General features: G+C 42.3%; 1 protein-coding gene across 2 annotated transcripts in view; it reads right to left on the reverse strand.

The window, feature by feature from the left end:
* ADCY8 (adenylate cyclase 8) overlaps positions 1-22,467 on the reverse strand; it is a 269,505-nt gene that overhangs the window by 134,212 nt on the left and 112,826 nt on the right. For both annotated transcript variants that reach the window (XM_037803325.1, XM_037803324.1), the window contains exon 6: positions 193-351. In XM_037803325.1, coding sequence (XP_037659253.1) covers positions 193-351 — 159 coding nt within the window. The remainder of the gene's footprint in view (positions 1-192; positions 352-22,467) is intronic.

The raw sequence follows: 22,467 nt of genomic DNA on the forward strand, positions 1-22,467 counted from the left end.
CCACCCTTGGTGACTGTAATGAATTTCATGAGAATTTTTGGGGCGAAATTTGTGTGAAGTTGCAATGAACTTTCTCCTCCTAAATAATTGCTTCTTGGATCTGCATCTCTGAATCCTTCACCCAGGAAACCCATGGTAACAAAATGAGCAAATCACAGGGTTAAGCAAGAAAAAGGCGTTCCTTTGACTTACCCAGGGATGCCCCCAGATTCAAGCTTGTTTGCAATGTCCACATCCCAAGACCAGACATCAAACTGCCACTTCCGCAGGCCCAACACGCCACACAGCACTGAGCCCGAGTGAATTCCGATCCGCATGTCCACATCATGCTTCGTCCTTGACCGCACGTACCTATCAACATAGGTGAATGCAGAGACCTGTGTTAAGTCCAGAGCTGGCATCCTTGGCCCCCGAAAGTAGCCCTGGTTTTGCCTACTCCGTAAGTTCAACTCTTGTCCATCCAAATGCCACCTCCTCTATGAAGCCTTCTAGGATTCTGTGATGACTGGGAGGATTCTCTTCCTCCACTGAACTCCCCTAGCCTTTAACTGAACCCTTAAGGGCACTTATAACTCTTCTCCCCAAACATGCTCATCTATGTATCCCCTGGCTCTGGGAATGGCACCAGCATCTTTTCCTACCCAGCTCTGCATAAATCTGGGGTATCTTATAAATTCTACACTTCACCACACTCTCCATTTCCACCCTGAATATATTTTTTTGTTGTTGTTCTGTTCCTTCTCTCCATTCCTCTTGCCAATGCCCTAGTTCAGGTCACCCTCATGCCGCAGTTTGGGACCCTACCTGGCCCAACCTCCTTCCAGCCCATGCTCTCCACACCTACCGGGGATGAGGTTCCTCCGAAACACAAATGTGACCTCATAACCCCACTGCTCCCTTGTCTAAAACTCTTTGCTGATTCCTACTCCAAAGTAGGGTGTTCCTATTGCAGGGATGACCTGGATTATGACCTGGGTTAGGAAGAAAATATTAAAATGTCCATTCGTAGTGTTAGGTTTTTATCTTAGAAAAACTTCACCAAAATTTGATACAGTGTTGACCCTAGTGACCTCACAGGGTCATATCAACCACCCCACTGCAAGCCTGGAAGGGACAGCTTGAGAGAAGAGGAAGGTTTCCACCATTGCAGGGTCACTCCAGGGCACACCTACTCTCTTCTTTGCTTTCAGAGTATTTCAAACAATTTCAGATCATCTCATTTACATAATTTTATAGTCACAAAAATTCCAAGTGGTAGAATCTAATACTTTGAGGTATTAGAGAGAGAACTAGAAAACCCTTATTGTCACATGAGATCCAATGGTTATTTAACTATAAAATGTTTAAAAGAGTTGTCAAACCCAAGATGATTTACTCATTTTCCTTTGAACAAAAGACAAAGGTTCCAAACTCGCTGACTTTTCTGTGGTAACCAGTTGTCATTAATAGTTCCTCTAGCAAAATATTTTGAACCACCCTCCCTCATACTTGCTTAACTTGTTTCCTAAGTTAAAGATGATGGTTTAACAATGAGTGAGAAAATAACTGCTTTTCAAAAGAAATTCCTGCTCTGAAAACAGAATTTTGAATATGGAAGCCAAAAATGTTTCCATTTTTATGTGAATTTTTGTCCAAAAATGTTTCCATCTTTATGTGAATTTTTTGTCAAACTTAAGTGATAACATCTATGAAAATTCTCAGAGCTGCACATTTCCTAAACTGTTTGAAAATCTTCTAAATGACGAGTTGCAGTGCATTCTGAATCTATTTGTTAAAAATATAAAAATGCATTGCCTTCTAATGAATATGTAAGAATAACTGATTGGCATTAAGGAAGAAGAAAATTTCCTAGCCAGGTATATATAAAACTTGGGCATAACTGATCAGTGCCAAAACTAAAAGCAGCCAAGGATGTAAATTCTCCTCCCTGAGCTACGTGCCTTTATAAGGTATCTATCTACCTCCGATTGCCATTAAAGCAAGGTACAGAAATAAACTGAATTTATAACTAGATCTTTGCATTACTATGTCACAAACCATTAAGATTTTTAAAAAAGGATTCAATTATGTTCAAACCCACTGGTCTCACTAAAAATGGTGAGGGCAGAAAAGTTTTTGCACTTTAATCAAATTAAAAATATTATTGGTTTCATTATTTCCTTTAAAATACAGATTTTGTGCATGTTTTATAGCATATGTTGCAAATATATGAATATCATTAATACAGTAGATGATAAAGGACATTTAAAGATTATTAGATATCACATATATTCACACAGTTTGTTTTCTGTTAAAGATGGGAGATCAAAATATTCAGATACTACTGACCTATAAGATAAAATCTAAAATTCCTAGTCTGGCACACGAAGTCCTTCATGATCTGTTCTGTGCCTCAATCACTCTCATTTCTCACGCAAACATTTAGACCCAGTCATCTGAAATACAAGCCACTGCCTGAACCCCGCGCTCCTCTCCCCACATGGAGCCCATGTTGCTTCTGCAGCCTGGACTGTCCCTTCCCCCATTGAATTGAAGAGCTCCTAGGCATTTCTAAGAGTTACCCTGAGGGGTCACCTCCACTAGGATGTTCTCCCTGATCTCCCTCTCTGGATTAGGTAGCTTTCCCAGCGCTTCCACTGGAGTCTGGGTGAATGATGATTGGAGTGTTATATCATAATCCTCTGTCTTCCCTACTAGGGTGTAAACTTCTGAAGGGCAGGGGCTTTACATGGCTCATCCTCACCACTCGTGCAAACACGGCAGCATGCCTGGCACTTGGCCAGTACGTGATAACGTGCGTTGAACGAGTGGATGGGAACTCATGCTCACCATTCATGATCAAGTTCTCAAAAACTTGAGCTCTCTGATGAAGACTGTAAGGCTTAGAGGCAAGGATCATGTCTGATTCCCCAAATCTCTCACAGCCTAGAGCATCATCCTTAGCTTATACGTCTTTAAAACATGACACCCTCCCTCCTTTTTAAAAAGAAATGGATGAGAGAGTCCATCTGCTGTGATGAATCTTTGCATTCTCTATTCCTAACAAATTGTGAGCAGTAATGCAATTTTTCTAAAACAGGGAAGTACAGTTGATGTGGATTGACAATGGAAATAATGAAGGAAATTAGATATAGGGAGGCAATCCCTGGCCATTAGAAAGAATGCTTATAGCTAATGGACAAGGCAATTGTTGATCTGGTGAAGTTCCTAGTTTCTGGGCCATTGCTTGAACTCTAACATTAGGTTGAAATATATATGGTACCCTCTCTCCATTGACAAGGAAAACAATAGGGAACATTTGAAAAAAATTTAACAAGGTAAGGGGAGAAACAGCACTCAGTACACCAAGAGGCATCTTTCCGTTACTGGATACAGTTACCCCACAAGTCTCTGTGAGGTAGGTCGCTGGGAGTGGTCATTTGTGGGGTCCACCAGCTATTTCCTGCACTACAATATCCAAGCACGTAGGACTGCACTTTCCTGAATGTTTAATGTTAGCTTTGGCCAATGAAATGTGAGCAGAAGTGATATCCGTCACCTCTGGGAAGAAGTTTTAAGAGCAGTGCTTGATTGATTGTGACCGTCAACGGAGGAAGTTTGGCGCTACAGCCTTCCTTAGGCAGGATCTCTGAATGAGGAAGATGTATAGTGATACCCCGACCCCCACTCCCCACGCACTCCACCCATAATGGACGTGAAGAATAATTCCTTTCTGTTTTAAGAAGCATGTTTGTTACTGCAGCATAATCATGACTATCCTGTCTAGTAAACTCACTGGCCCCAATTTACATTTTTACTCATTGTATGAGAGTCATTATAGCATAGGGATTGATATAATGGACTCTAGAGCCAGATGACCTGAGTTTGCATCTTGCTTTGCCACTTACTGGTTGTGTGACCTTAGGCAAGTTACATAATCTCTCTATACCTTGATTTCTGCATCTATAAAATGGAAATAATAATGGCACTGTGACGATTAAGTTAACATATGTTGAGAGTTCAGAATAGTGCCTGACACATCCTTAAGACTATTTGGTTACCTGTCCTGAATGAAGGAACTGCAGTCCATGAAAGTAAAAGGATTTTCCTTGGGCCATAGAGTTAATAGGCAGAATTCTAGGAGTAAACTGGGACTGCTGTGTCTTTAAGACCCACACTCTTTACAACCTAGGAACTGTGGGTGGCCCTGGGCAATGAGTTTCAGAGGTTGTAAAGGAAGGCTTTGCCTGATTGCTTTACCTCCAGAACTGTCCTGAGCCCCAAAGGAGACAATGGATGTTGAAGTGCTTTGCTGGCAACTGGGAGGGATTACTAAACAGGACAAGGCACTAATGTCATTTGGATAATTAACATTACACAGGGAATGCACTGGGCATCTCAAAGAAAAGACATTTAGATTTTTTTCTTCCACAAAACAAAAATCATAACAAGACTTAAAATTTCTTTCCTGCCCTTCCTCCCTCCCTTTCCTCCTTCCTTCCCTCCTTTCCTTTCTCCCTTCCTCCCTTCCTTCCTTCCTTCCTTTCCTCCTTTCCTTCCTCCCTCCCTCCTTCCTTCCTTCCTTCCTTCCTCCCTCCCTTGCTCCCTCTCTCCCTCTCTTTTTCCTTCCTTTCTTTTTGCTATTTCTGGGATTTGATTTAAGTAAAACTTAGGGCTGAAACTATATAAAAGTGATTTATAATTTATAGACATTGATGCTGCCCCGTGAGTGAACAACTACAAACATATATAGTGCGTTTTAAGACCAGTTCTTGCGGAGCACCTTTGAGCATTCTTGAAGCTAAAATGGAGGAAATTCTGCTCTGGGTTACATATCCTGTTCAATTCTTTCAAAACAGAGACTTGGGAATGTTTTGCTGTGCCTCATCAGCTGCAAGTATAGAGAAAATGATTAAACTTCACCTGACTTATAATCATCTGCACCTTCTCTTTCTTCTCCATAAACTCTGAGCCTCCAGGAGGCAAGGACACTACCCTTATTCCTGTAATTAGTGCTCCAAAGTACTTATGGAATTAACAGACAAAAGTCTATGACTTTCTTGCTTAACAGCCCTGTGGATGTCCCAAGATACATATAAGATCCCCAGGGGAAGCTCGGACGAGCCTTTGAACTTGCTTTGGGGGAGGGGAGCTGCCCTCCACACCTTCCCCTTCAAATAGAGCTGCTGTTTTTCATGGTGGATTCCATTTAAGATTTCATTTTCATAGAGAATCCACTTAAAACTATTTTTGGGGGAAGTAGCTCTATATCAAGCTAGGGACAAACAAGGCAACACTTAACCAGTAAAAAATTGAAGACATTATTTCTTTTAATTGAACTATTAAAGAGGAATGTTACAGTTATATGGGAAAATATGGAGATCCTTGGAAATTTTCTTTCAATTTAATTCTTCATATGGTTCTTTTTAGACAAATTAGCCAATCTACAGAAATTGCTGGATGAATGACAGGAAGCACAATCTATTAGCCATCATTGATTCATAAATCAGACTGTCTCTACTGTTAAAAAAAATGGATGAATAAAGAGAGCAGCTTTAGTGGAGTAGCATTTTGTACCATGGGAAGACAAACATCCAACTCCTCAGCTTTGTGGTCACCGATTGGAGTTCTAGTGCTGGTTTAACCACTTATTGACTGCAGGAGCTGGAACAAATTACATATACTCTGTCCTCTGTAAGATGGGAATGGTATCTGCTTTTTGTTGTTGAATTACTCACTTTCAAGACCACCAAGAGGCAGTAACCACAGCACCTGCATCAAAGCAGACTGGGGCTTGAGACAGCTTCCTCACTTACTAGTTGTGGATCTTGGGCTAGTGGTATTAGCTTATGAATCCTGGTTTCCTCAGGGGAAATGGGGAAGGGAATTGGTGCTTTCCAGGGTTGTTAGGATGGTTTGGTAAAATCACGTAAGCAAATTACTTAGCCTGGTACATATTGACATTCAAAAATAGTGGCTACTATTAATTTTTCCTAGTAAAAAAAATCTCAATTATCAGACCGATAAAAAATTATGAATTGATCACTTTAACTAGTTCTGCTAAAACTGTACCTGCACTCACTCCACATACCTCAAAATAGGTTCAACCAACCCATTTAATTTATTACCAGGCACAAACTGGTCCTAAAATTACATTAATGTATAATGTAGTTAGAAATAAGTGACTGGTCTCTAGCCTCCTGGAAGAAAATGGAACCACTGAACATTCTGAATAAAAGGAAAGGGAAGAGAGTTCATTACCAAAGGTCAACTATGTTCACTGTGCAGGACATGGTGTCCAGGAGTCAAGTCTTCCCAATAACCTGGAGTATCATTACCAGCACCAGTTACAAACAAGGACACTGTGTCACAAAAAGCACCTTGCTCTGGGTGAAACAATGATAAGTGGAGTGGCTGGAATTTCATCCCATGTGTGAGCCTAAACCCAGTAGACTCTTGCCACTACCCTACCTTGCCCTTGGGTTCAAAAGAAGCCATGCTCTGGGGTTTGTGGACCATTAGGCTCTGTGTTGGCTCAACCCAACAGGTGATAAACACAGTCTCTACCATTTAATCTCCAGAGTCAGGGACTTATAATGGGCTCTCTGCTGTAGATCTCCAGAGACTGTGCATTTCCGTCAACCTTTATGCATTGCTGTTTCAGGGGTCACTCTGGAGGTGGGGGATGCCAGCGCTCTGGAGATAAGCCCGACTTCATCTTCAACCCTCATCCATTCAATAGCCCTATACTGGACTTTGGAGTCAGAGTCCCTTCCCCAAACGGGGTTCACCTGCTTCTTAAAAAGTCTGATAGCCACCATGACTTATCCTAGCATGGAAGTTGAGATGTCACAAAATGCTTCCATATTTGTGGTCTCATTTTCATGCCACATAGATTATGAGAGGTGGGTACCTATACTTATAAATTTCCACTTTACAGATGAGAAAACTGAGTTTCTGAGAGAACTGAGATAAACTTATTACATCCTCTGTAGCAGGACTTTTATCTCCATAATCTCATTTCATCCTTACAACCACCTTATGCCATCCGTTGAGTTCACTCATTCATTCAGGTATCCATTGAACACTTCTGTAGAATATAAGCAGTGAGCCAAACAGGCAAAACAATTCCTGTATTCATGGCATTTGCATTGTGTTTGTTTAACCCCATTTTGCAGCCAAGGAAGCAGAAGCTGAGAGAGGTGGAGTCACTTGCCCAAGGTCACACAGGATGTAAATCATGGAACCGGATCAGCACTTAACTACGCAAGACTCAGCCAAGAGTGCTTTGGACACTTCACTGCTGCTTGTGCCCCCTTCGGCCTTAAAATTCCTGCTATCAGGAATGGAAAAGTAGCAAGAAAACCTAAAGTACATTCTTGTTCAACAACAGTGTGGACCTAGTGAGAGAATGTAAGAAGAAGGATCTAGCCCAGCCACTTAGCAAGCGGTGTTCTTGAAGATGTACTAGTTGCTGACAAACTGCTTCCCCTTGGCGCCCCCAAACCTGAGAACAGTGAGGGCTCCATCAGGCCACCTCTGCTGCCAAGTCATCATCTCCTTATTGAGCCAGGCATTCTTGATCTTGGTTAACTCAGGGGATAGGAATAGTTTGGGTGGCTTCAGAGCAATTTTGTCCCAAAGTAGCACTATCTCAGGGCTGTGGGGAGTCTTGGGGAGTTGTGTGCACTTGTGGGGATGGAAAGGGGAGCACAAACTGGTGCTTCTTTTATCCCCTTTAATTCCCCCCACTTCCCCTCATAGTGCCCCTTCGTGTATAATGCCTTTTCCTTTTCTGAGGTGCCCCTCTGTCCTTCCTGTTCAAGGTCAAACTGGGGCTGCCTGGCAGGCTCATAACTCCACAGGTGGGGCCACTCAGCATCCCCTTGCAGGCCACATCTGGCCACAGAGGCAGGAAATCTGTAAACTCCCAAGGCCAGCACTTCTCAAACATTAATGTACACACAGATCCCATGTGGAGCTTACTGCGCAGGTTCTGCTTGAGTAGGTCTGCGGGGTGGGGCTCAGATTCTGCATTTCCACCAATCTCACGGCAATGCCACTGCTGCCGGTCCACAGGCCACACTGGGGACACCATGAGCCTAGACTCGGCCCCTCAGTGGCTCAGCTATGACCACCTCTTTTGGTCTGACTTGGTCCTTTTTCCAGATTTCCTACCAGGTCTTTTTGCTTCTCAAGATCAGTGGCAGATATGGAAAGGCTAGGTTTGCTTATAATTGTGCCTAAATGTCTCCTCTTGAATGCCTCTTTGTTGCTCAGATGGGGCCCTCTCTCTCTAGCTAAGCCAACTCGGCAGGTGAAATCGCTGCCCTCCCCACTCCGTGGGATCTGACACCCAGGGGAGTGAATCTCCCTGGTAACGTGGAATATGACTCCTGGGGAGGAATCTAGACCTAGCATCGTGGGATGGAGAACATCTTCTTGACCAAAAGGGGGATGTGAAATGAAATGAAATAAAGTTTCAGTGGCTGAGAGATTCCAAAAGGAGCCGAGAGGTCACTCTGGTGGGCATTCTTACACGCTATATAGATAACTCTTTTTAGGTTTTAATGAATTGGAATAGCTAGTAGTAAATAGCTGAAACTATCAAACTACAACCCAGTAAACCTTAAATCTTGAAGACAATGGTATAACAATGGAGCTTGCAAGGAGTGACAATGTGATTGTTAAAGCCATGTGGATCACACGCCCCTTTTTCCAGTATATGGATGGATGAGTAGAAAAATGGGGGGGGGGAATAGGGCAGGGGTGGGGGACAATTTGGGTGTTCTGTTTTTACTCTTAACTTTTTATTCTTACTTTCACTTTTTTTCTGGTACAAGGAAAATGTTAAAAAAAACATATCAGGGTGATGAATGAACAACTATATGATGGCAATGTGATCAATGGATTGTATACTTTCGATGACTGTATGGTATGTGAATAAATCTGAATAAAAAAATGCTAAAAAAAAAAAGAAAAAAGAAAAGATCAGTGGCAGAGTCCCAGGGCCCTTTCCCGGCCTGAAGCTTAACTTTGTATTCTTCCAAGATCATCAAACATTCCTTCAGGTTCTAGAGAGCTCACACTCCAAGTTCTTCTCTTTGGCGAAGACTCTGCCTCTTGTGGACACACACCCTGGTCCAGACTTCCTTCCATTCCTCCTGCCAGGCTCTCTAGAACCCAATTTTGGATTCTCTACTACGTCACCCAGCTACTCCTTTTCTGAGCTCCATGGAACTAGGCTGTCTGCTGGCCTGCGGCTGGGCCTCTCTGCCTCCATTCAAAACCCCAATGCATTCTGTGTTGGGGACATCATTTCTTTTAAATATAAATGGAATGATTTTTTAGCACTACCACAAGATACATTGGGTAAAACAAAGGGATAAAAAATTTTATGTGATTCTCTGATTTTGTGTGCCTTATTAAATAAGTTAATAAACCTATTTAAAAAAATCACATTATGAATATATTTTTCTAATAATAGACCATTCTTAACTTAATCCATCATATAAATTATTCAATAATTTTCTATCAATAAAAATAAGCATAATTGTATGTCAAGAACTTTGATGTCATCTTAGAGCTATTTTAGATTCTCAGAAGTAGAATATGAAGTGAGTTCTCCTGTTTTCTAAATCCTAAGCATTTTCCATTATGTCACATGTTCTCATACTGGAAGTGTCACTGGGAGGTGCTTTACGTTTATGGGAAAAATACACATCGATTCAAGGACTCTAATGGATCGCAGCTCCACTGAAGTTGGGGTCCATTGCACTTAAAAGGGACAGACAGCTCTGATCCTGCTATAATTCTCTACTCACAAATCCCCAAAGACCCCAGTCACCTACCCAGTTAGAGTTACCCCACGGAACTCTCACCCTAGGGCACCTGCCCACTGCCTCATCCAGCATGCACGCTCCTCCCTGCGTTTGCTACCCCAACCCATCTCCACATAGTCTAGCTCTGGGCTTTTGCAGATGTCATTGCCTGAGGGGGGGGGGGGAGACCACCTCCCTGTTAAAGCCTCTTTATTATTTTTCTTTAAATGAAATAACATTTTCTTTTCTCATGATATCAGTAATACATGCTTATTTCTGAAAAACAAAATAAAGAAAGGAGTACAGAAGAGAATCAAAATCACCTGTTTTCCACCACACTGAGCTTTATGTCTTCCTCCTTTTCTATAAATATATAAATATATATATATTTTAAACAAAGGTTGCCCTAAATACATGTGTATATATACTCTATTACGTATACTTCTTTAAACTTACGATCATTTTCTTATGCCATTGATTATTAATGTAAACCATGATGCTTTTAATGGCTACCCATTTTCCGATGTTATAGATCTATCAGAATTAATAAAACCACTTCCCTACCTTTGGACATTGAGAGAGTCAGATAAACATGGCTTAGAGTCTTTGCTCTGTGGCTTACAAGCTGTGTGCCACTGGCAATAAGCTATTCACCCTACCAGAACTTCCATTTCCTCATCTGAAAAACAGGGAGGGTAATAGAGTTTCCTTGTGGGGCTGTTGTCAGAATTAAGTGAGGTAAGTCAGGGAATCATTTAGTATAGTCCCTGGAGTATGGTGAACATTCAAGCAATATCAGCTTTACCAACCACTAGATACTTTCCATTTTCACCTTTACAAATAATCTTGCAGAAAGCACCCTTGCTTGTGTACCAAAGGAGACTCTCCTTGCTGTATCATTGTGAATGCTGTACTTTAATGACTTTTAAAGCAGGCTGATAGTGGGGCATTTAGGGGGAAGGAAATGGAGAGAAATGGTGGAAGAAAGGAAGACAGAAGGAAAGGAAGGAAGGAAGGAAGGAGAAAGGGAGTGAAAGGGAGAAAAAGAAAGAAAGAAGAAAGTGAGAAAGTGCTAGGAAGAGAGAAAGACAAAGGAGAGAGGAAGGCAGAGGAGCCAAGGGGCATGCAGGGGCCTTGGGCTTGGGCCTTCTCCCCTCAAGTGAGAGGAAGCAAGTGGGCTCCCACACAGCTCTGCAGGGCAGCCCTGCCCCAAGGATTAAGACCTTTGCTCTAACTGCTGGGGACACGTCAGTTCCTTCTTGACATTCTGGAGTCATTCCTAAGACGTTTCAGCAATGGCACTGAACAGACCAGGCTCTGCAATTTTCACTGAGATTCATCAAGGAAGCCCTTTGTAGATCATTAAGAGATACTGCATTTAACAGAGGGAGCCCGCTGCCAATTCCGGTCTCTCTCTGCTATCAAGTTTCCCCAAAATAGACATGGGGCATGTGAAGATGAGGCACATGGAGCCACTTTTCAATCTATGTAATGGAATTATTATCTAAGCCAATTTTAATTAATTTAATTTTATGAACAGACATGTAGGAGAAGGTATTAAATGTTTCCATAGAAATAAAGTTACGTTCAATCTCTTTTTGCCTTTCATTTAGCTAATATCATGTTTCTAAAACCAAGTATTTCTGATGAAATGAATTTATTATGAGGCCTTTCTTGGTTATGGCTTATTATCTTGTTATTCTTGGAAGGTACCTGATTCCCTACCCTACCCCCTCCCCAATGTCGGTTCTGATAATTTCTTAGGGATTCTCATGGAGTCTTTTAAAGCTATACTCTGATTTTTTGTTACTGATGACAGCTTTCAGGCATCAGAAGGAATTGCACAGATCTGGAGTTGGAAGGCCGTATGCCATGGTGGTTAAGACCAACGGCTTGGGAGTCAGATGTTTCCAGATTGGCAATCTCGTTCTGTCATAGGCTAGTTTTACAAGGTTGGATTCTCTAAGCCCCAATTTTCTCACTGGTAAACCAGGACTAATAGGAGCTTGCTTCTAGAGCTCTGATTGAATCAGGATGCGCCGGTACAGCAATCTTGGTTGTCTATGGCCAATATCCATTCTGACATTTCTGATTAGTCAGTGCCATAACCATACTAATTATTAAACATTTGTCTGTCACCCCTGCCTGCTTCCCAGGATGGTTATAAAGACTTAATGCATGGAAAGCACTTATCTCAGTGCTTGACATATAGTAGGTGTTTATAGTAGGTGTTCATAGTAGGTGTTCTATAAATCCTGGCAATCATCATTATTTTACTAGAATAGAACAGAAGCCATGAGAAAGGAATGGGTTTCTGCAACTTCACTGAGTCAAATTTTGCAGTGTCCACACTTAGCCCTAATTAAAACATTCTATTAAAAATATTCCTATGGTGCTAACACACATGTCATCTATTTGAATTTTTCAAATACTACTCTGAAGATGGGATCTTATTGTCTTCATTTTATGGAAGAGGCCAGGAGGCTCTGAGAAGCTGAGTCACTCAAACAAAGCCACAAACCTGATCATTTGAAGATCTTCTGACTTGGGTCAAGGCCTCACCCCATTCAGTTTGTTCCTGTGAAGTCAGCTTATGGTACATCGAATGCTCTCTTTCAGAGAACATTTGCCCTCATCACATCCAGCAATAAACTGTCTTTAATAAAGTGGAATCCTGTTCTCACTTCATGGAATACTGTCACTTGATAAATCAGTTTACTGTAATGATCAATGTTTGATTTAATTACATTTTCCATATCATAGATTTTCCCTTTGGGGATTCCATGAGCTTCAGCTTTGGGGTTTTACTATCACCCTTTCCTTTCTATTTCACAGTCACAGCTCTATTCCAAGTCCTTTGCATTCCTTGCTCTGGATTCTTACAAAAATATCTCCAACAAGTTTCCTTCCCCCAAGCTTCTGCTTCTTCTATTCCAGAGTCACCTGGAGAGAGCTACCCATCTCCAGAATTATCTTTCAGATGTCTAAATGGAACCATGCCACTCCTTACTTTAAGGGTCAATGGCTTCCCATTACCTGTAGGATAAAGCCCAGGCAGGTCTTACAAGCCCGTCAACTATCTGTCTGACTTCACCTGCTGCTTCTCTCTGTCACTGATAGTCTATGCACTAACCTTATTACCTGAACTTCTAAATGTGGTTAATTACCAAGGCCTGCTTTAAATGTATAGCACTTACACACACACACACACACACACATTCTTCATATCTTTGTTTCCAGGAAAAAAAGCTTTGGTTCTTGGTCAAAAGAGCTACTGTGGAGATGCCTTAGTAAACAATATCAGGAAAAGTGTCTCCCTCACTCTTGTACTTTGACTGTCTTGACTCTTGCCCACTGGAACCAGCAGCCAGCAACCCTACCCTTCCTGGTTTTGTCATCCTGTCCCCACTTGTATGTGACTGGAGGAGAAATCTGTATCACATTTTTGCATTAACCAGCGAATCAGGACCAGGGTCCTTTTAAGTATTGGCTTGCAATTTCTGCAAATATTATAAATCTCACCCAAACACCTACTGGAGTTGCTGGGATATAGAGAGCCAAGATCCAAATGCTATCTCAGCATCAGCGGGCCAGCCCCTCACCGTCCTGCTGCACTCCGGGGGCTGGTGCTGTGCTCTTGACGCTTTGCAGGAATACCGGAGGGAGGGCACTCTACCGGGGTGTGGGAAAAACCTCAATCAGCAAATGATATTGGGAAGACAGCAATGCTTGACCCTAGATAGGAAGAACCAGCAGGAGTCTGCCAGCCAAGTGTGGAGAAGAAGGGAACAGCATATGCAGTGGCCTGGAGATCTGAGAGAACACATCATACTTGGAGACCCTCAGGAGTGTATTTGGCTACAGTGAAGAAAAGTAACTGATCACGGGAGCAGTTTTAAAGGTCAGAAGGCAGTCATACTTAGCCACGTCAAACTCAGCCTCAGATAGAGCATGCGCAGACATAGACACATTGCACTCCTGTTCCTTAAACAACCCGAGACACAAGGAACAAAAATCTCCTTCCTCAGAACCAAGATTAAGGGATGAGGAACCTCTGGAAGAAAATGAAATGTGAGGGGTCCCTTAAAAAGAAGATAAGAGGTGGCCTGCTGGCATATTTCTATCCTAAACAGACAGTTCTAATAACAATCAGTCAGAAAATGCCAACCTGAATCCTCAGTGTCCCCACCTCCCTTTGTTTCCATTCTACAAATCTCCCTTAGTTCTTGGATTGCGAAGACAGATTTGAGCTTGCCTCTTGCCTCCTTGCTGGTCAACCTCACAATAACACTCTTTTCTCAAAACAAAAACAAAAACAAAACAAAATAAAACCTCAATCGGGGATCTATCTCTGACAACAACTACAAAAGGTGGCCACATAATCTAGGGTCAGCAGTCAATAAATGGTTCACTGGCATTGCATTACAATGCATGCCTTATAATATATATATTTCCAAATTTTTGACCTCTATGCTGTTATCCAGTTGCAACAAGTGCCTTTGGGACTAAATAAAAAATTCCATCTTGTGTGAGAATTAATTAGGACTGTTAACTTCCATATAAATGGAATACTCCTCTATACACATCAAGGTACAAATAATCATCAGAGGTCATTTCCAATGTGAAATACTTGACTACCCATTTTCCAGTTTTAGCAGAAACTCTAGAAGTCTGAGCCAATTGCAGCCAACATTTGCCTAATTTCAGTGCTCCTGTTCATTCCTCTGTATCGTGCTGTCTGGTTAACTGGAAAAATTAACGCTGGACCTCAAGCCACCCACATTATAATCAAGGAGGTGTTTAGGTATTAATAGACTCTGACTCATGCAGTGAAAAAATATTACTGAATTGTCATTTTCTAAAGAAGTGAACGAAGCACTCAATATACTAAAAAGAGAAAAAGCCTTTGAGTCCTACAACCTATCCAAATCTCACTTCTCACTGTCCCACTCCACGACTCCAGAAAGGAGACCTGAAATTGGATAAAATGGCCAGGAGGGATAAGGTGCTGCCCAGAAAGATAACTGATACTGCTACAAGTATCTCAAAGCATTTTGATTACAGATGTTCATTTCTTCTGCAGTGTCACCTCTGTCCCATATCTTCTTCTGCCCAGGATACAAACTCCCGCGGAAAGACTATGGAAAGTTTTGCTACTGAAACTTGATTTTTAAGTGGTTAATACATCACTGAATTCCAAAACTGGCAGGGACTTCAGAGCTGGGCTGGCCCGATTTCCTCATTCTATAGGCAATAAGTCCAAGAGATCTTCCTAATGGGCTGCCACAGGCAGGAAAAGGACCCAGAGTGACATATTCATCATTGTATCTCCAAGCCTAGCACAGTGCCTGGCACTGACCTACTGGTCACTGATAGAACAATGGTTGCATACTAATTAGTTGTAGAACTGGTACAAGTTCCCAAGTCTTCTGAGTCTTGATCTCATTGCCTCCCTTGAAACCAGTTAAATAGTATAAAAATCCATTGTAGTTTTTAGATCAAAACTCTCAAGTGTCCAAATGAAGGCTAAGAAGCACCTGCAGCCTCTTCCAATTACCCAAGCCTGACCTAAAGGGCATTTAGTGTGGGACTCTTAGGCTCCCCCTGACCCTCAATAGTCCTAGAGGATTGACCTTCTATATCCCTGCAGAAGACAGGAAACAGCAGATATTTCCAGTCTCTTTCCCCACCTGTGCACTTGGCCTTAGGGGTGGTGAAGGAGTAGATTTCCATCACTCACCTCATAGTAAACTGCTATAAATTCTTGACTCACCCTGTTCTTCTCCTGAATCTCCCTTCTTGGTTTTGTGGGGGACCCCAGAGAAATCCCCTCAATGGAGCATAAGGCCTGTGGAATTGCTTTTCAAAGTCTTTTCGTCCCCATGAGGACCAATGGAACGAACACTGTGACAGTGGTATATTTTTCTTAAGACACCATAAAGATTTAGAGGCCCATCCCCAAAAGGTAGGCTGCTATCACTGTGGGAACATGGATTCTGATGACAGAAAGTCTGCTGGTTCGAAGCTGTTATTATGTGCCCCAGAAAAGGCCATGTTCTTTTAATCCATTCCTGTGTGTGTAGACCTGTTGTGGTTGGGACCTTTTGGTTAGGTTATTTCAACTGAGATGTGACCCACCCCGTTCAAGGTGGTTCTTAATCCTTTTACTGGAGTCCTTTACTAGAGGATAAAGGACAGAAAAAGCTGAGAGAGTTTTGAGAGAAAAAGACCCTGGAGGAGCTGAGAGAGCCACTGAAGCCAGAAGCTGAAAGCAACGGAACCCGGGAGAGAAGGACCAACAGACGCCGGCCATGTGCCTTCCCACGTGACAAAGGCATCCGAGATGCCAGCAGCCTTTCTTCAGAGAAGGTATCATCCTGATGATGCCTTCATTTGGACATTTTCATGGCTTTCAAACTGTAAATTTGTAAGCTAATAAATCCCCACAATAAAAGCCAACCCATTTCTGGTATATTGCATTCTGGCAGCTTTAGCAAACTGAAACAGGGCCTTCTATTCTTCTTGCCCCTCACTAGAAAAATTATCTGGCAGTTTTATTTAGAGAGGTTGGCCGTAGGCAGAATTCTTCTGGATCCACTTCCATCACCAAGCTGGGCAGGCCAGCACCAGGGCAGTGGCCTAAACAGTGCCGGGAAGTTTGGCTGGATAATTCTTGGAATTAGATAGGGCATAAAGGGAGAGAGGAGGTCTCTGGAGTGTTTTTGTCTCCTGATCCTCAAATTGCTTCTCTTTTGATTAGAAGAATAAAAATGCAAACCTGCCCCAACAGAAAAGAATCTTGAATTTTGGCCTTCAGACACCTGGCGCTGTGGCCTCTGGGTGCCTCCGGTCTCTGTCCATCTGCCTGTGCAGCTGAGCCTGGCCAGTGGCCTCTGGACAGCTCCCTTGTCTCCGGGCGATGGGTTCTGCCCCATCACCTGCACACCCCGCTCACCTGCAGGCCACTAATAGGACTCGACCTAAACGGCTGTTTGGAACCATCTTTGGCTACTTAACTTCTTCCTGGGGGTCCTGCCCTCACTGCCAGCGGCTCATTAACATCTTCTTTCAACAAAAGATGGTCTTTCCTCAAGAGAGTATGATGCCAGCTTCTGGAAAAATATGATTTTCTTTAGTCAATTTCCCTTGGGAAAATGCAGTTTTCCACAATCCAAGTGGGACTTTGTGATTAAAAGTTCCAAGTTGTGATGCTCCATTTTGTAAAAGCCTCCTTTACTCTTAAGAACTTTAAGAACTTTAAATTCAGTAGTTTTCCAGGCAGGTTATGATACTGGGCTCATTGTGGGGGGGAGATTCCAAAATGGCTCTGCTCTGCCTTAGAGCAGTTAGGCCTCAGACCTGAGTCTTCGGGTATGCAATCCAAGCACTGCTATCAAAATGTATATATGATTCTACTCTGTGTCCAGTGTGCCTGAAAAATCACCTCTCTTAATAATTATCAGGGCTGTGGAGGGGCCTGGCTGGGAGAGGTTGGAGGGGACAAACTGCACTTCATGTTTTTCCAAACAACTGCAAATTTTTATCTCCTGTTTTACCATTTGCAGAGCAACTTCAAATGTAACACATAATCAGTCCCTTTAACCACTTGGTGATGTTAACACATTGATCCAAGAAGATAAGAATGGTCTTAGATCTTTCCTTGCCAGCAAACCATGCATGGAAAATCATGGGTCACACAAAAGAGCACACTTAATTTAAGAGACATGATCTACAAGGTTAAATTTATTATTATTATGTTTTTTCTTTTACTTGCAATTTTATAAGGAACTCAGCTAGTGTTTACCCAGAAAATGGACTTTGAAGTTAGTTAAAGCTGGATTCAAAGTTGGATAAGTCACTTACCAGACTTCTCTAAACTTCACTTTTTACGTCATAAAAAAAAAATTATTGCATTCAACTGTTATGATAATTGAATGCAATAATGCTGTTAAAATGCCTAGCACATTTCTTGGTGTATTGTTTGTGCTTGGTGAATTTTGGTATGTTCCCTGTGAATGTCAGTACATTCCTTTCCTAAGCAAGCAGGCCAAGCATGGCATGAGGAATCTGGCTCACTCGGCCAGGAGTTGGGGCAACGCTTTTGGGGAGCTCTCCTCACCCCATCCTCTCAGGGTGTTTTGAAGGCACAAAAACATCCTTCATTTAGCTTTGGAATAAATTACAACCTGCTGAGGGGTGTTTGGTGGTGGTGGTGCTGAGGAATGCATTTCTTCTGCATTTTAATTGCTTTTTCATTTTCTCTGCCAAGAGAAAATGTGTGTAAAGACACACAGAACAGGCACTTCCCCTAACAAGCTGGAGGAGTCAAATGCCCAACGAAAAAAATTTGTGTTTCCTTCCAGCACTTGTAAATTCAGCCTTCAACTGCTATGTGTGCCATGTCTCCAGCTGAGGGCAGTAAGAGCAGGATTGGGATAAGGAAATAGGCACAAGAAAAACAGTAATAATAATAATAGCTGAGTAAGAGCCGACTTGGTGCCAGCCCAGGATGAAAATCATCCTTTTGGAGCCTTACAACCACCCTCAAGATGGATGATGTTCAAAGAGCTAAGATGGTGGCATAGGAGTGGAAGACTGTTAGTCCCCCGCTGGAACAATTCATAAATGACCAAAAAACTAGTAAATAACCTGGAATAACTGCGGGGAGACGAATGTGACTGTTCACTCATCATCCACCAAACTGAACTGGGAGAAATGCCTGAGATCGCTGCATAAAATCTGTAAGTAAAACTGCGGACCCACGCTGAGAGCCGAGAGCCGAGAGCCGAGAGCCCCTCCCTCATGGAAGCTGCTCAGTGCTAGAGAGCAGCACTCTCCAAACAAGCAAGTGTACCTCAGCCCAGCTCCAACTGGGGTTTTAATGTTAACTGCTCAATACAGACAGCGAATCCTCAACAAGCACACAGAGGCTTTTGGTGACAACTGACCTTGGGAGATTCAGAGGACATATCTGTCTCAGGATGGGGAGCCCAGAGGACTGGGTGATATCTCTGACTGATGGGTGAACCTGGGAGCTTTTCTGTCCCTTTCTCTCTCTGTGGAGAAAACTCAGCCATTTTCAGCTCACAGTGCTTTGCAGTAAAGACAGCCTCAGCCATTTTAAAATCAAAACACTTTGATCAGCAGAGCCAGAGAAACAAAGAACTTATTGATATGCAGATGACCTCTCTGGAGGGGGCATAGCTTCCCAAGAGGAAAGGGAGGGGCCCAGCTCTACTGCCTGCCTTTCTGGAACCAGACCCCAAAGCCTGGGGGAGGAGAGCTGTGTGCCACACCCTCTTATACCAGCTGGTGACAGGCTGACAGGTGCACCTGCCAGGCAGAAAAGCACGGGTGTATCAATGCTCTAAGAGAAACCATCAGGGAAAGCAGATACTGAATATTTCCTCCTTCTGTGACCTGAGCCTGTTCTCGTCTGGGAAAACCTGATTGGGGTGGCCTAGGAGGTCAGATGCCTAGACAACAGAAAACTACAACCTACACTAAGAAAAATGAAGCTATGGCCCAATCAAAGGAACAAACGTAGACTTCAACTGAGATACAGAAATTTAAATAACTAATGCTAAATCAATTCAAAAAGTCTAGAGAATATTTTGCAAAAGAGATAGAGACTGTAAAGAAAACACTGGGCATACATAAGGCAGAAATTGAAAGTTCAAAAAAACAACTACTAGAATCTATGGAAATGAAAGGCACAACACAAGAGACGAAAGACACAATGGAAACATACAACAGCAGATTTCAAGAGGCAGAAGAAAACACTCAGGAACTGGAGAAAAAAACACCTGAAAGCCTACATGCAAAGGAGTGATGGAGAAAAGAATGAAAAAATATGAGCAATGTCTCTGGGTACTTAAGGATGAAACAAAGTACAAGAATGTACGTATCATTGGTGTCCCAGAAGGAGAAGAGAAGGGAAAAGGGGCAGAGGCAATAATAGAGGAAATAATCAATGAAAATTTCCCATCTCTTATGAAAGACATAAAATTACAGATCCAAGAAGCACAGTGTACTCCAAACAGAAGAGATCTGAATAGGCCTACGCAAGACACTTAATAATCAGATTATCAAATGTTAAAGACAAAGAGAGAATCCTGAAAGCAGCAAGAGAAAAGCAATCCATCACATACAAAGGAAGCTTAATAGGACTATGTGCGGATCTTTCAGCAGAAACCATGGAGGCAAGAAGGAAGTGGGGTGATATATTTACGATACTGAAAGAGAAAAACCGCCAACCAAGAATCCTATATCCAGCAAAGCTGTCCTTCAATTATGAGGGAGAGCTCAAAATATTTTCTGACTAACAGACAATGAGAGACTTTGTGAACAAGACACCTGCCCTACAGGAAATACTAAAGGGAGCACTACAGAGTGATAGGAGAAGACGGAGTGCGTGGTTTGGAACACAATTTTGGGAAATGTTAGCACAGTGATGTAAGTACACTGAACAACGATAACTATGAGTACGGTTGAGAGAGGAAGGTTGGGAGCATGTGAGACACCAGAAGAAAGGAGGAAAGGTAAAGAATGGGACTGCGTAACTTGGTGAAATCTAGAGTGTTCAACAATTGTGATAAAATGTAGAAATATGTTCTTTTATGAGGGAGAACAAGTAAATGTCAACCTTGCAAGGTGTTAAAAATGGGGAGGCATTGGGGGAGGGATGCAATCAACGTAAACTAGAGACTATAACTAACAGAGTCATTGCATTATGCTTCCTTTAATGTAACAAAGGCAATATACCAAGGTAAATGCAGATAAGAGGGGGGAATAGGGGAGGCATGACATTGGTGGTGTTGTCTCTTTACTCTACTTTGATTTAAGGTTACTTTTCCTTTTGCTACTTCCTAGCTGTCATATTTTTTTCCTCTTTCTTTTGCCTCTCTACTTTCTTTGACTCTCCCTCCTGCCTTGTGGAAGAAATGTAGATGTCCTTATATAGATAGTGGTGAAGGTGGTGAACACATAAATATGTAACCATAGAGAGAACCATTGATTGTTTACTTAGGATGGAATGTATGGTGTGTGAACAAAACCAACTTAAAAAAAAAGGGGTTGATGACAAAACCTCAAGGGCAATATACTGAGTGAAATAAGCCAGACACATAAGGACGACTATTGCAGGGTCTCACTGATAAGAACTAACTATAATGAGTAAACTCATAGACATGAAATATAAGGTACCAAGATATAGGATGAGGCTTAAGAATGGGGAGTGGTTGCTTAATATGAGCAGAATGTTCAACTAGGATGAACTTAAATGTTTGGAAATGAACAGGGGTGTTGGTAGCAAGATATGAGAATAACTAACAGTGCCGAATGGAGTGTGAATGAGGTGGAAAGGGGAAGCTCAGTGTCATATATGTCACCAGAAGGAAAGTTGGAGGTCAAAAGATGGGAATATATAAAACTGAATCCTATGGTGGGCAATGTCCATGATTAACTGTACAAATATTAGAAAACTCTTCCATGAACCATAACAAATGTATGACAATACAACTAGAAGTTAATAATAGAGGGGCATATATAGAAGAAATATACACCTATTGCAAACTATATACTACAGTTAGTAGTACTTCAACATTCTTTCATAAACAGTAACAAATGTACTATACCAACACTACGAGTCAACAATTGAGGGGGATTGGTTAGGGATATGGGAGAATTCGAGTTTCCTTTTCCTTTTTTTTTTTTTTTCTTTTTTCTTTTTTCATCTTTCACTTTATTTCTTGTCTGGAGTAATGAAAAGTTTCTAAAAATTGAACAAAAATTAAGTGCGGTGATGGGTACACAGCTGTATGAGGGTACCAGGGGCAACTGATTGTACACTTTGGATCTCTGGATAATTGTATGGCATCTGAACAACCCCAATAAAAATTAAAAAGAAAAAAAAGAAAGATGGATGATGTTATATCCAGGTCTTGATTGGAAAGTTGAGTCTCAGAGAGGTTAAGTCACTTGCCCAGGGTCACACAGCCAGTTATGGTGGAGATGGGACTGAGCCCCAGATCTGTCGGACTCCAAAGCCTGTTCTTTCACCTTTATCACACTGCCTCCCAGACAGGGGCAGAAAACACAACCTCAGTAAGGTTAGCAAGTGAGAGGGAAGATTAATTATGAGGGGGGACTTTTTATATCTAGAAAGAAAACAGAGCAAGAGCAAGAGCTAGAAAGGAGGAGGAAGGAGGGGAGGAGCACAGTGGAGAGTGAAGGGGAAGGGAGGAGAGGGGCGAAGTGATGTGACTGCCTCACTTAGGTTCTAGAATGTGAGGCTCTAGTTGCTTTAATCCCTCCTTTCCATTCCAGGCTTGGTCCTGGGAACTGGCAGGTAAACTGAGCCTGCAGTGGAGGGCTGTATGTGTGTGTGTCGGAGGGAGGTTTAAGGGCTGTTGTCTGCTGTCCTCATACCTTTAATCCAGATTGACACATCCAAGGATCACATACCCATTAGACCATAAAACCAAGCTGTGGGGGTGGGGGAGGAAAAAAAAAAACGAACCAAGCTGCAAGTATTGGGGAGTCATCTAGCTGGTTTGTGGCCAGACTCTTCACCCCTTATGAGATGAAGGCATAAACAAAGGAGAGCTCCCCCTCGCATATTCCCTCTTTACAGCCTTTGCTGTGGTTGAGTGAGGATGCGATATTT

Source organism: Choloepus didactylus, chromosome 14, assembly GCF_015220235.1.
Source record: "Choloepus didactylus isolate mChoDid1 chromosome 14, mChoDid1.pri, whole genome shotgun sequence".
In the NCBI taxonomy this organism is placed as follows: domain Eukaryota; kingdom Metazoa; phylum Chordata; class Mammalia; order Pilosa; family Megalonychidae; genus Choloepus; species Choloepus didactylus.